Source organism: Trichosurus vulpecula, chromosome 7 (genome assembly GCF_011100635.1).
Source record: "Trichosurus vulpecula isolate mTriVul1 chromosome 7, mTriVul1.pri, whole genome shotgun sequence".
Taxonomy (NCBI): Eukaryota; Metazoa; Chordata; class Mammalia; order Diprotodontia; family Phalangeridae; genus Trichosurus; species Trichosurus vulpecula.
Window position 1 is genome coordinate 57344456 of NC_050579.1, and position 14801 is coordinate 57359256.

General features: G+C 40.7%; 1 protein-coding gene across 2 annotated transcripts in view; it reads right to left on the reverse strand.

Moving 5' to 3' along the window:
* Positions 1–2496: 2496 nt before the first annotated feature.
* CTTNBP2NL (CTTNBP2 N-terminal like) overlaps positions 2497–14801 on the reverse strand; it is a 71709-nt gene continuing 59404 nt past the window's right edge. For both annotated transcript variants that reach the window (XM_036767778.1, XM_036767779.1), the window contains exons 4-5: positions 9260–9367; positions 2497–6537 (exon numbers count right to left, since the gene is read on the reverse strand). In XM_036767778.1, the coding sequence (XP_036623673.1) occupies positions 5053–6537; positions 9260–9367 (1593 nt within the window). In that variant the 3' untranslated portion in view covers positions 2497–5052. The remainder of the gene's footprint in view (positions 6538–9259; positions 9368–14801) is intronic.

The window sequence follows — 14801 nt, forward strand, 5'->3', positions numbered from 1 at the left end:
AGGGAAAGGAAAAGGGCTGGGCAGAATGAGCAAGGTGACTTTAACACTCCCCCCCCCCCCACAACAGTACATCATTGGGGAGTGTCCTAGTATTATTTCCAAACTTTTTGGTACCTGTGGATAACTGGGAGTGAGGTGTGTAGGATCACAGGATCCTGGTGAGGAGGGTCTTGTTCTACACAACGGTCTGAGGACGAGTTTCTTAGATGTTTGCCTCTTGGATGCTTTTAGATTGTTCCCGGGTAATTTTTCGGTGTATTAAGAACAGAAGTATGCCTGCTCCAAGAATTTCCAAAGGCCTTACACTGGCTGGTTCATTGTCATTTCTAGAGATCATCAGGCCAAAAAACGGGCTATGTCCTTGCTGGGAATTTTGTAGAGTTACCTTGTGGGTAACGGTTGTTCAGCCTGCCCTCTGAGGGTCCTTCCACTTTGGATTCTGTGATTTAGCTGTGCACCCCTGGGCCACTTCAAAATAGGGTTCTGTTGATGGAACTCTTTAGTTACAGTTGGTCCAGTTCCACAGGAGCACAAAAAAGCATTCTAGACTATAAATCCACAACAGTGAAACGGTGTAGATGCCCTCAGAGAAGAGGGATGAGGGATGGTTTAAAAAGAAAGATCAGAGCCCATCTCCTCAGGGAAATCTTTTCTGCCCACTCTTTCTGCTTCCTCTAAACCTCTATGTTACTGTGTACCACTCACTGGTCATTGATCATGTACTGCCTTGTGACATTTTTAATACTGTGTGGAGCATTTAGACTTTATATCACTTTAGGTCCTTAGCTAATTGAGGAATGGGACTATTTTTACTCTTCCTAATATTTCTCAGTGTCTAGGAAATAGATTTGATTACTAGGAGTAGGGGATTAAAAAAAAATCTAGTGTTATAGACCTACACTAAAACTCTGGTGCCTCATTATGGCATAGAGATGGTCCTGGGTTCCTGAAGCCTACGTCTCCTGACTGTAAGTCCAGGCGGATCCACCTGAGTTGGAGAGGCTTTGGGTATGAGTTTGATGCCTATGGGCTAGCCTATGGGTCAGAGAGGCTGTTCAATATATATAGCTGGCCACTAGGGAATAATTTTTTTTTATGGCCATCACAATTCATGAAATAACCTAAAGCTTGGGATGTGCCCTCGTGGTAAAAGTACCCACACTGATCAAATGATAGATCCTTCAAGCATCGGAGAAGCATATGACAGGTTTTCCCAACAATGCTTTCCAAGGGCAGGTGTGCTAGTGCTACTACACCTTGACTTCAAATGATGGCTGTCTGGATTTGAAGGAGACAGTAAGTTATTGAGCGAGAGAAGGTTAAAATTTTAAGTCCATAACTTAGGAAGAATTCAATGGTCCAGGATCTATGACTTCATGAGAATTCCTTGCATTAATGAAGGTTGTAAACAGTTTGTGACTTGGTAGACAACTCTTGCTTGCCTGAAGCTCTGAGACGTTGGATTATTTGCCCCGGTCACAAAGCAGGTATCAAAGCATGGAGTTGAACGTGGGCCTTCCAGACTGCAAGTCTAATACCCTACCATGCCATATTGCTTTTATACATATGTTCATTTTTTTAAAAAAGCTCTATGCATGAATTGCTGATGAGAACAGGTGGATAATACTCTTACAAGTTCTGCTTGTTAGTTTTATGGCAATTAAATTAAAAATTGCTCCCATGGAACAATGTTCATTATCCACCACTGACTCATCTTTATGAAAACAGGATCATGTTTACAAGCCAGGGTTTCAAAAGACACTTGAAGTTCTGTTTAACTTGAAAGGATTAAGTATTCCAGGCACTCTTTACAAAAGTACATTTGGGGAGGGGGGGAAAGGGGGAAGAGACATGGGAACTAGGAAGGCTGGAGTCATGAGGAACGCAAACCCACTGCTGCTGCCATATGAAACTGTGTCTCCATAGAGTTATCCTCTGGGTGAACTGGCTCAAAGGCTCTGGAAGGCGTGGAGACATAAATGTCTGCTTTCCTGTAGGTCAAAGGCGCTCTTCATCGGATCCTAGACCTGGAAGGAAGCTTTGAGGTCATCTGACTCATGCCCCTCATTTGTCTGAGGAGAAGCCAGAAAGGCCAGACCACAAGATGCAGCAGGACCAAAAAGCCACTGGACTTCTTGGGGAACCTGGCTTCGAGGCCGGGGTTCTGTGGAATACCCAGTGGTGTGGCCTGGACTTTGGGGCTGCTTCCTTATCTGCGAAATGAGGATTTTTAAAGGCCTCTTTCAAGTCTGGCTGTCGATGAAGCATCTCATGGCCATCTTGACTCTTCCTGGCATTAAAGTACTTTGTAGTTCTCTTATAACGTGAGTGTGCCCATGTGTGCACACACCCCGGTTAAAGTTCTTTTTTAAAGCTAGAAATGAGTGCTCTCTCTAAAGTTCTTCGCTTTCCCTCCCTCCCCTCCCCTCTACCCTAAAAAAATACACCTTGTTGCACAACGTTTTTCATTTAGTACAAGATAAGTTTTCTTGGCAATATGATTTAACATGTTTTAATGTTGTCTCTGCTATAAAAAAAATGAAGAATTCCCCATGAAACATTTGGCTTTACATGTGTTAATGGACAATTAATGCTACTGTTAAGTGTCTGGACTTCATAACCAGTGACAAAGCTTTGCAACAACTTGATTATATTTACCAACATGTGAATCATACTTTTTTTTTAAACTTATCAACACACAATCTACAGCAAAACTTAAATACTATACCTATAAAACCTAACTGGATTAGTTGGATCCATTGCAATATTTGTGCTTATTTGTCTCAGAAGATAGGCTACTTGCAAAAATACACATTTTCTTTTGCATTTCCCCACCCCATATTACACTGTAGAAGAAATACATTATTCAGTGCATTTCCTAAGAAATAAACTTCATTATAGTATATATCTCTCTATATATCTATGCCATAAAGAAAGAGCACAATGCAACTTTTAAGATTACCATTTAAAGAGAGGTAATGTATTAAGAGCTGCAGACCCCCTCTCTAGTTGAGAAAGTTTAGCCATTTATCATAGACTTTGTTAATTTGTGCCCAGTATGAGGATGAAATTCAGCGCACAGTAGTAGCTTTGGACAATCTGAGACCCCCTCCCCCCAATTTATCATAGAGTAGCTATCCTGGGGCACTAGTTAGTAGCATTGCTGTTTTTCTCCTGGTGGCACATGGACCACCACTAGATCAAAACATGAGCCCTGTGAATTTATGTACCAATTAAGAAAAAGCTAACTGATTTACAGAGAGATTTCTATTCAGTGGTTTGCTTTCCCCATGAACTGATGCCAGATAAAGAGGGAACAGATTTAAAATTGCTGGGAGGAACTGAAAGTTACACATCTGAAAGATTTTCACAAGTGCTGTTAAATACTAAAATGGTGCCCCCAGGGAGGCATGCTAGGACTCCCATTCTCTGCAGCCATTTATGAAAAACAAAACATTCATCTGTCTGGGCTAAGTTAAGAGCAGTCCTGACCTCAATAAGAAGATTGATCCTACACTTTTTGGAGGATTAGACCGCCATGACAAGTTTATGCAAAGTTAAGAAATCATCTGCCTTCACCCTCCCTTGAAATGTCTATATCATATATCTGTATCTCCAATATGCCATCTGGGAAATGGGAAAGAAATCCTACTGAGAGATGAGTTGCTAAAATGAGAAAAGCCAGATTACCTTATCCTTCTTTCAGGAACATTCCTCAGGATGATAAGGGATTTGGATTCAGTTCTGAAATTCAAAGAGCGAGGGAGCAACTCTACCCACTGCCCTGCAGAGACCATTCCTCCCAGTGCCTAAATGGGGCCCAGCAGCACAATTGAGAGCAAGCTGGCTACTTTGGTAGGTAATCTTAATGTGCATTTCTACTTTTTCTTTATGCAATACTGGAAACTCCGAGAATATAATCACACTAAAATTTATATTCTATATGCATGTGGTAGGTGTGTGTATGTTAACATGTACATGGATGTGTATCTATACTGATATATGATATGTGTCTATCTAGGCAAATGTTAATTTGGTTCCCAAGTAACAGTCACCATATATTGGCAGGCTGGGATAGCACATGTGACCATTAGGTATAACCTGTGTAATTTGGATTTAAAACATTACAAAATGAGTAACTCTTAAGTTATTGCTTTTTGATTACATAGTAAATAAGATCCCATCATTCTGTCACAAGACATTTATGCAGAATGGTTAACAATTTTCCTTTTCAAGTAATAATAAGATTTTGGACTCAGCAGTTCTACACACGACAGTAGATGCTCAAAAAACTTTTGGGGGGGGATGGAGAGGGGAAGGGATTTGACCTTTAGCAATTTCATTTCATCCAAAAATTGATGCGGGGAGTTACTTAAAAGTCACCAAAAACTGAGCATCTCGACCACTTACTGCTCAGGAGGGTGTGGCAGGGGCTTGTTAAAGCTCTCTCAGCTTGTGTTCATCCTTACCTGGAAAAGGTTTCTGTTTTACTAATGCAGCCTTGTTTCAGAACAGTTTGTATTAAGAATACTCTAAAAGGCTTAAAAGCAGTGTTGATCTGGAACATTCTGGAGTCCTGGAAGGTCTCATTTTCTGTCGGGACATGACCCCTTTTCATGTATTTTGCCACAGAGCCACAGTCATATGGCAGGCAATCTTATTTCAGGCACTTTTTATACATGTTCATCTGGAATAAAAATCTGCATGAATCATTTCTGCATAATGGAAAGTGAATGTTTCCCATCCCAGAATAGAGAACAAGTTGCCACCTGGTCTGAAAAAAGCTCTTCTCCATCACGACATGATGGTGATTGTTCAGCCTGGAGACATCTTGGAGGTGCCTTTTCCAGCTTCAGTACAAAGATTTGAGACATAAAACCCAAACTACCCAGTTTCTACTTTAAAAAAATACAAAAAAGTGAAAATACACTAAAATGTATCAAAGAAAATTTCCACCACTATCAAAATAAATAACACAATTTGACCCAATGGTCTGTCTTTAAGCTCTTGGACAAAATGCAATGGAATGTCAAATGTAGAGTCTCCTAGAGACTAGCTGCTGGTAGGCAGGAGTATCTCGATATCTTTGCCATTGGCTACAACAGCATTGGCAGAGCAGCTACTGGAAAGATCATCCGTGGTGCCTAAAGAGGTGGCCTGTGAAGGGGTTCTGGTTAGTGGAGTGGTAGGGGATGGCGCTGGGGTAAGGCCAGGCTTTTTGGGAGGGATGGGTGGAGGGTTCCCTCTTTCAGCTCTGGGGATGGTAGGTGATTTGATGCCAGGAGACAGGGGGCTCAGAGGGCTGGAGCCTTTCCCTGGAGTGGGTGAATGGCTGGTGTCACTTCTTGGGCTGGTGGTATTGGCCAGATTGCGATAGTCTGTGCCAAAGGGAGAGCTGTTGGGAGAAACGGGCTTAATGGGCCCTTGTTGGCTGGTGAACCTGGAGAGCACTTGAGTGACTGTGTTTCGGGCCAGCTGCTTGGCAGCAGAGTTGTCCACAAGGGTGGGTGACAGATCTCTAGAGGGTGGGCTCTGCAGGCCACTGGTCTGTTGGTCCTGATCAGCTTGGGCCTGGAATTTGTGTCGAGCTGCATGAAACCGTTGGTTGATACCCACTTGGTAGGATGACTGGTAGCCGGGGCTGTTGGCTGCTGACCCCACTAAGCGTTTACTTAGGACTGGTGAAGAACAAGGGGAGGAGGTCAAAGAGGAGGCAGCAGTGCTATTTGGAGACAGAGAGCTCCCTGTGGAGGGGAGGTGAGTGGCTAGGGGAGTGGGAGGCTCTGTCCCTACAGGAGACCCACCATTCTCTATCATATTATCTTGGGTGGACCCAGCAGATTTCTCCCTTGGTGGCATCAGACTTTCTGTCCCACTGCTTGGTAACAAATCCCTGTTGGTTTGCATTTCCATGTCACAATGGCCATTGGTTTTTGCATATGATGAGTGTGTGGATGGGGAAGGTCCCGGTGACCCAACAGCTGTTACTTTGCTTGTGCTACTCCCATGGGTTCTTTCTGCTTGAAGGTTCTCAGTTTGGCAAAACACGGACACCAGCCAAGGGGAGTCGGTGGTGGTGCCTCTGGACATGGTCCCAGGCGTCCTTGTGTGCTCACCAGCACTGCTGCTTGGCTGAGCAGCCTCCAGGTCCCTCACGGTCTTCCTCAAACTCTCCATTTCCTCCTTGAGAGTCTTGGTGCGGCTTTCCTCCCGCTTCAGCTTAGCCCTCAGCTGCTCCCTCTCGATGTCAAACTCTGACAGCTGCTTCTCCACCTGGGCCTCCGTCTGCAGGCCCCGCTTCCGCTCTGCAGCCAGCTCTTCCTCCAGCTTGCTCACGCGGCTCTTCTCTTTCTCCAGTCTCAGGCTCAGCTCCCCGGCTTTTTGGCCCTCCTCTGCGGCCTTGCTGGTGGCTTTCTTGCACTCCATCACCAGCATGGAAGAAAGCTGTTTGTGGCGGGACCTCTCTTCCTCCAACTGGCTAGAGAGCTTCTTTTGCTCCTTTTCAAATTTTTTCACTTGAGACTTTTCAAATTCCAGCTGGAAAAAATACCACCACACATCTTAATTAGAACAGGAAATGAAAGCATATTGACAACTCTCTTTGTAATTGGGGGATGAGATGATCAATTCAGTATTCTGATGCAGAGTTACCACAGAGTACGACTTTTCAAAATAACTAAAATACATCTAATAGGAAATAGAAATTGAATGTAATTAAATTTTTTTTCTAATGATTCAGAGGGCACTTCTAGATCTTGCACTGAGGGTCAGCATTATAAGCATTAATTATCACTGTACTATAAATACCTGGTTAATAAAGATTTCTGGTCACCTTGATCAATCCAGGGTGTCCTCAAAGTCTTAGTGCAGTTTTAAGACTTAATACTCTGAAGACTTTAGGGCCACCCTGAAGAATAGTGAAGGCACAGGATCGTATAAGTTAAAACTGGATGGTACCTTGGAGAGCAGTCATCTAGCCTAAGCATATCATTTTAGGGATATGAAGAAATGGCAGGCCAGAAAGGTGAACTAGGTTGGCCAAGGTCATATGGGTCGTCACAGTACATTGCAGAGTGGATTCAATCTAAGTCTTCTGACTCCAATCCCCCCTGAAAGGCCAGATAATCAGTTTATATGATAATAATTACTCAATTTACATTGCTCTTCAAAGCTTAGAAATCATTTCTCTCCCACCACTTAATAGTATTTTATGTAATGATAGTTTTTTCAACATTCATTTTTATAAGATTTTGAGTTACAAACTTTTTCTCCTTCCCTTCTCCATTTCTAAGATGGCAAACAATCTGATATAGGTTATACATGTATGATCATATTAAACATATTTTCACATTAGTCATGCAGTAAAAGAAGAATCAGAACAAAAGGGAAAAACTGCAGGAACAAACAAAAAAAGAGAAAACAGTATGCTTCAATCTGCATTCAGACTCCATAATTCTTTCTCTGGATGTGGATAGCATTTTCCATCATGAATCCCTTGGAATTGTCTTAGATCCTTGTATTGCTGAGAAGAGCCAAGTCTATTATAGCTGATCATTGCAAAGTGTTGCTGTTACTGCGTAAATATTCTCTTGGTTCTGCTCACTTCACTCAGCATCAGTTCATGTAAGTCCTTCCAGGTTTTTCTGAAATCATACTGCTCATTATTTCTTATGGAACAACAGTATTCCATTACATTCACATACTACAACTTGTTTAGCCATTCCTCAACTGATGGGCATCCCCTCAATTTCCAGTTCTTTGCCACCACAAAAAGAACTGCTATAAATATTTTTGAATGTGTGATATGGGTCCTTTCCCCCTTTTTTGTGATCTCTTTGGGATACGGTATTACTGGATCAAAGGGTATGCACAGTTTTATGGCCCTTTGGGCATAGTTCCAAATTGCTCTCCAGAATGGCTGGATCAGTTCACAACTCCACCAACAATGCATTAGTATTCCAATTTTCCCCACATCTTCTACAAATTTGTAATTTTCCTTGTTTGTCATGTTAGCCAATCTAATAGGTGTGAGGTGATACCTCAGAGTTGTTTTATGTTTCTCTAATTAATAATGATTTAGAGCATTTTTTCATGAGTATAGATAGCTTTAATTTCTACATTTGAAAACTGCCTGGTCATATCCTTTGAACATTTATCATTGGGGGAATGACTTGTATTCTTATAAATTTGACTCAGTTCTCTATATATACTTTACAAATGAGGCCTTTAGCAGAAACACTAGCTGTAAAATTAACTTCCCAGCTTTCTGCTTTCCTTCTAATTTTGGTCGCATTGATTTTGTTTGTGCAAAACCTTTTTAATTTAACATAATCAAAATTATCCATCTTGCATTTCACAATGTTCTCTATTTTTTTTTTTGGTCATAAACTCTTCCCTTCTCCATAGATCTGACAGATAAACTATTCCTTGCTTTCCTAATTTGCTTATGGTTTCACCCTTTATGTCTAAATCATGTACCCATTTTGACCTTATCTTAGTATAGGGTGTGAGATGCTGGTCTATGCCTACTTTCTGCCATACTATTTTCCTGTTTTCCCAGCAATTTTTGTCAAATAGTGAGTTCTTATCCCAGAAGCTGGGGTCTTTGGGTTAAAAAGTGGTTTCTTCACATCAACCTGTGAGGTATCTGGTGAAAGTATTATTATCCCTTACAGATGAGGAAACTGAGGGTCAGAGAGGTTAGGTGATTTGCTCAAAGTCAGGCAGTTAGCAAGTGTTAAAGCTTAGACTCAAAATCAGTTCTTGTGACTCTATAACAAGGATACCAATAGAAGGGGAACAAATGATTTAAGAGATAGTAATAGATGTATCAGGTCTTAACCATGAACAAACAGAAAATGCCTTTGACTTTAATTGCATAGTAGCAGAATTGTATAGTGCAAAGATCTCTGGATTTAGATTCAGAGGACATGGGTTCTAATCCTGCTACTTAGTACCTGTGTGACCTCAAGCAAGTCACTTATCCTCTATAAACTTCAATTTCCCCAACAGTTTAAAAAGAAAAAAAAGGTTGGACTAGATGATTTTAAGGTCCCTTCCAAATCTAACATTAACAAAATTATTTTTAATACAATTGTGACTATATCCTAACAAAGTATACTAAAAAGTGTGTGTGTGTGTGTGTGTGTGTGTGTGTGTGTGTGTGTGTGTGAGAGAGAGAGAGAGAGAGAGAGAGAGAAATCAAAGGATGAAGATGAAGCTAAGTACCCAACTTGACATTCCAATAGTCCCGACACACCTGCTGAGTGAGCCGTTCTCGCTCCTTCTCCAACATGTATGTGACATCATCTCCTTCAGCAGTGTCTTGTGCATGTCTCTGTCTTTCTTCCTCAAGGTCTAGGATCACCTTCCAAGTACAAAAAAAATCACAACTAAGTCATCTCTAAATAACAAAATGCATCATAGTTTCTTATAATTCAAACAAGTATTAGTGGTCATATAAGAATAAAGGCTACATGTCACATAATATTAGAGTTAAAAGAAACCAGAGACCATCTAACTCAACCCACATCTGACCAATAAACCCCCTTTACTGCATATCTAACAAATGATCTTCCAACATTTGCTTGAAAACCTCCAGTGAGAAAGAACCTATTGCCTCCTAAGATAGTCCATTCCACTTTCAGGTAGCTGGTTTTCAGGAAGCGTTGTTTAATTTTTTTGAGAGGTGTGTGTGGGTGTGTGTGTGCTCGTGTGTTGTTTTCTACATTAAGCCTAAATCTATTTTGTAACGTTGACTATTTGCTCCTAGTTCTGGCTGCCTCTGGAGTAAAACAGAATATAATCCCTTTTCCATAAGATAACTTTGCAAATATTTGAAGACAGCTATCACGTCCTCCACGATCTTTTCCTTTTTCAAGTGAAACATTAAGTTTGTCCATAATTTTCTTAAAATGTGGTGACTGGGACAAAAGATAATACTTTAGATGTGGGCCGACCAGAGCAGAATTAAGTGGAGCTCTCACTTCCTTGGTATGGGTAAGAAGTCTTAATGTATTATGAGCATCTGTGGCTGCCATATCAGACTGCTGTTCACACTGAGCTTGTAGTCCACTAAAACCCACAGATCTTTTTCAGGTTAATTGCTGTTTAGCCATGTCTTTCTCAACTTATACTTGTGAAGTTAATTTTTTGAGCCCATGTGTAATGCTTTAGATTTATCACTACTAAATTTCATCTTATTAGATCCAGTTCAATTTTCTAGCCAATCAGAAAAATTTTTTTTTCCAGTATTCTATCATCTAGTAGGATAGCAATTCCTGCCAACTTTGTTTCATCTGAAAAGTGGAAAAGCATGCTATTTATGTTCCTTCGTTCCTCTTGGGGCTCTTCTCCTGAATTCCAGACTTCTTTCTCTACCCATCCCCACAACGGAAGATCTCGGCACCCTGGTAGCTTCTTTCTCTGATTGGTCAGTTGTTCCTAGAACCTCCATTTTAAGGAAGCACCAGGCCAACCATGTTTATTCCTTCATTCTGGCTCTCTGGACTTCCTTCTTCAACATGCACTCACACAGCACCTTGTCCTCCACACCTTTTCAGCTTTCTTTTATGTAATGTTTTCACTCATTAGAATATAACCTCCTTGTGGGCAGGGTCTATCTTTCCTGTTGCTTGTATTTATATTCCCAGCACTTAACATAGTTGATGGCACATAATAAGTGCAATATAAATGCTTGTTGATTGACTATGTTTTTATTGAAGTCACAGATAAAAATATTAAACATCACAGGACCAAGCCTAAATTCCTTTCTAGCTCAACAAACATTTATTAAGTACCAATTATATGCAAGGCACTGTACTATGCATTGGGGATACAAGACAAAAATGACAGGGCTTACCCTCAAGTACCTTAAGTTTCACTATAGATTTCCTTCCAAGTTGACACTGAACCATTATGACTACTCTTTGGGTCCAGATTTCAGCCAGCCAGTTCTGAAATCCAACTAACTATATACCATTGTCTAGCATACAAGAACAGGAAGACAGACTTTGTCAAATTCTTTGCTAAAATCCTGGCAAACTCTATCTACAATACTCCTTTGATCTAGGAATGTGGGAACACTGTCAAAAAAGGAAATGATGTTAGTCTGGCTGGTATGAACTACCTTTGACAAAACGGCACTGACCTTTGTGCTCACTTCCTTTTTAGAGCACCCCTTTCAAAAAAAAAAAAACCTAGAATTTTGCCAGATACTGAAGCCATGTCTACTGCCCTTTAGTTTGCAGCCTCTATTCCATTCCTTCTTCTGAAAAGGGAGGCATCTGCCCTTCTCCAGTCCTGTGTACATTCTTGGTTCCATGATTTTTCAAATACCATTGACTGTGGCTCAAGAATAACATCTGGCAGTTCTAAAGACACTTGAGATGAGAGTTAACTTGAGCCTGTGACTTGAACTTAGGTGTTCTTTTACTATCTCCCTACTTACCATGGTTATCAACTCCCCATTAGCTATTTATGTTTTATCCTTTCCAGTCAAAAATTAATCTCCTTGACTGAAAAAAAGGAAGTAAAATATGTGTTCAGCAGTTCTACCTTCTTGCTGTCATGTTTTCCTTGTTTAATCCAGTGGCCCTATCATTCTTGCTTTGATCTTCCTTTTTTTCCCCATTATAACTAAAAACCTCTTTTTATTGTCCTTTGATGTAGATATATTTTAAAATCCAAGTGGGTTGAGGAATTCCCTGTGTATCCACATTGGTCTCCTTAGATAACTTCCCCTTTTCTCCAATGGAAATGTTTACCTTTGCATAAACAGAATTTCACTCTTGAAGCCTTTTTGTCTTTCCTCTGATGACTTTCACTGTAGAATTTTTGTCCACAGTATCCTAACTTTCCTTCATCTGAACCCTTTGATGTTGATCGTTTCTCAATCCACAATGCATGTCAAACTCAACATGCTTAACTTTCCTATTTTATTCCATAAAACATTCTGAAGTGCAGTGGTTACATCCTTTCAAGAGTGCCTACCTCAAAACCCAAGTCAATCTAGTACCAAAAATGGCAGAGTGGACTAGGGTGACTAAAATAGGTGACTTCCTTACCTAAGTACCCTGCTTAATTATAGATTTGAAAGGGAACCTAGATTTCAGTCACTCCAATGCTCTCATTTTACACATAAGAAGAAAGGCTAAACTTGTCTAAGGTCACACAGAAAATAGGTAGCAGAACTGTGATTCAAAACCAGATCCCCCGACTCTTGGTCCAGTGCTCAATTCACACCGCGCATGCCATTTCTCAAAAACAACATAACTGACATAGACATATAAGAAAGGAGAAGGAGGCATAAATGAACATACTGCCTCAAAATCCAGGACCACTCCCAACATATAATATAATCTGAATGCTACAAAATGATGATCAAGCTCGCTCCCAAGAGAGACAAGAAAAGATAGCTGTCTCTGCTTTTTTTTTTTTTGCATAGGTTAGTAGTAGAAGCAATTGGTAAGTGTTCCATATGGCTCTATCCCACATAGACAAGACCAGTTTTCCCCTAAAAGGTAATGAAACCATCTTTGAGATTTGACTGGCCCACAGGATTAAGACTCAAAGCACTAAAAGAGCTTCCTGATAGCTTAAATACAAAAGCTCAGCTTGGAAGAGTCAGGAACTCCTCCCTCTGGCTTGACAACAGAGAGCCAGGGAAGGTATGCTGAACTAAGTCAATGCTGTTCTTGCTCAATAGCTTTTCTATGCTATGGTTAAATAAACCTTCTTTTCTTAAATATTTTATTTGTTTTAATCAGTCAAGATCTACTTTCTCACCCTCCCACCCCAGCCTTCTAGTTGAGAACACAGGAAAAACAAAATTCATTATAAACATGTATTGTCAATCAAAACAGATTTCCACATTGGCCATGTCCAAAAATAGTTGTCTCCTTTTGCATTTTGATTCCTTCATCTCTCTACCAGGTGGTAGGGAGCATGTTTCATCATCAGTCCTCTGGAATTGGTCATTATGCTGATAAGAATCCAGCACAATAATATTCCATCACATTTATGTACCATAACTTGTTCATCTCTTCTCTAATTTATGGACACTCCTTCAGATTCCCATTCTTTGTCACTTCAAAATGAGCCATAAGTATTTTCATATATTGCTGGAATTTGTTGTGCTAGGAATTAATCATTCCCTTAATCTACCCTCTTTCTGATTCTCCCTCCTCTTCTCCTCCTATTTTTCTGTTGAGTAAACTGTATTTGGTGTGTACGTATTCTTCCTTCTTCTGACAAGTTCAGATGAGTGAAGTTCAATTCTACTCTCTTCTCCTTTTTTCTATAGATGTCTTACTCATGCATCCTGATAATGTGAGATAATTTTCTTTAATCTTCCTTTCTCTTTCCACCTAGTGTATTACTCTTCCTCTCTCTTTCCATTCTTTTCTTAAGATCATCAAGACATAATAGAATTACTCCCTGGCCTTGTCTAATTGCATTCCTTCTATGAACCATGATGACGACAGTGTTCAAAGGGGGACACGTTATCATCTTCCCATATTTGAATGTGAACAGCTTATCTTTGTTTAGCCCTTTATCATTCTTCATTCATGTTTACTTTTTTAATGTTTTTCGTCACTCCTGTTTTTGAACTTCAAAATTTCTTCTATTTTTTTTCAGCCTCTTGACTTTGGTTTAGCATTTCCTGTTGCCTCATGAAGTCTTTAACTTCTATTTGGACAATTCTAATTTTGAGGAAATTTGTTCCTTGGGCAACATTTTATACCTTTTGTGCCAACCTGTTAATTCCCTTTCCAATTCTTTCTTCTATAGTTCTCATCTCTCTTTGATTTTGTTCCTCAAGTGCTCTCATTTCATTTGTAAAAATATTTTTTGGCTCTTTTAAAAAACCTTTTGCTTTATCTCTTCTAGGAATTCTAATTGAGCTTGAGCACAAGCTTTCTCAGAAGTTTTCTCTGAGACTTTGTAGATGTTTTGGAGTCATCCTCTTCTGTGTTTGTATCTTGAGAGTCCCTGACAACATAATAGCTCATTATAGTGAGGTTCTTTTTTTGTTTGCCCATTCTTCCAGTCTACTTCCTGACTTTGGACTTGATCTTAGGGCTAGGCTCTGCTATACTTCTGTAAGGAAGGCCTGGGCTAATCCTATTGCTACTTTTTGGGGTAGTGAGTGTTGTGTCATTCCAGGATCTCAGGGAGAGGCTAGAGAACCTGCGAGCTTTCAATGCTCCCAAGAGCAGTCTGATGGCTGCCCCCCTGATCTGAACTTTGCAAGTTCCTGACCTGACTTGGGTTTGAGTCTGTGTAAGAGCAGATTGCTGCTGGACTCTGTCTCTATCAGCCACCTGGAAAGCTCTGTTTGTTCCAAGGGGGTAGGCTCCCATTTGCTCTGGGATTCCTGCCTTGGTTATTCCTCTGAAGGCTGGCTAGTTTCTGGAAGTGAGACCCTGCCCTGAGCTTGGGGTCTGAGCCATGCTGCTGCTTCTGCTGACTTCTGAACTTTCTTCTTTTGTACTTACCCACTTTCTCTTGTACTTATCCCTCTCTGGGGGATGCCATTTCCCTGCACAGGTCCCCTTTTCATTCCTCCCTGGATCTGTGATATGGAACTGGGTAGTAGTAGCTGCCAGTTGGCCCCTAACCCTGTTGCAGTGCCCTAATATGGGTCTGGGACCTCCTTTTGCCCTGATGTACAGCCTCTCCCTGGGTACTGCAGTATTCAACTCACCTAACCTGACTCTTCCTTAGTGCTGGCAGACTTCCTTTCTAGATCAGACAAAGGACTTTTCTGGATTTCCCTATCAGGTTTTCATCTGGTAAAT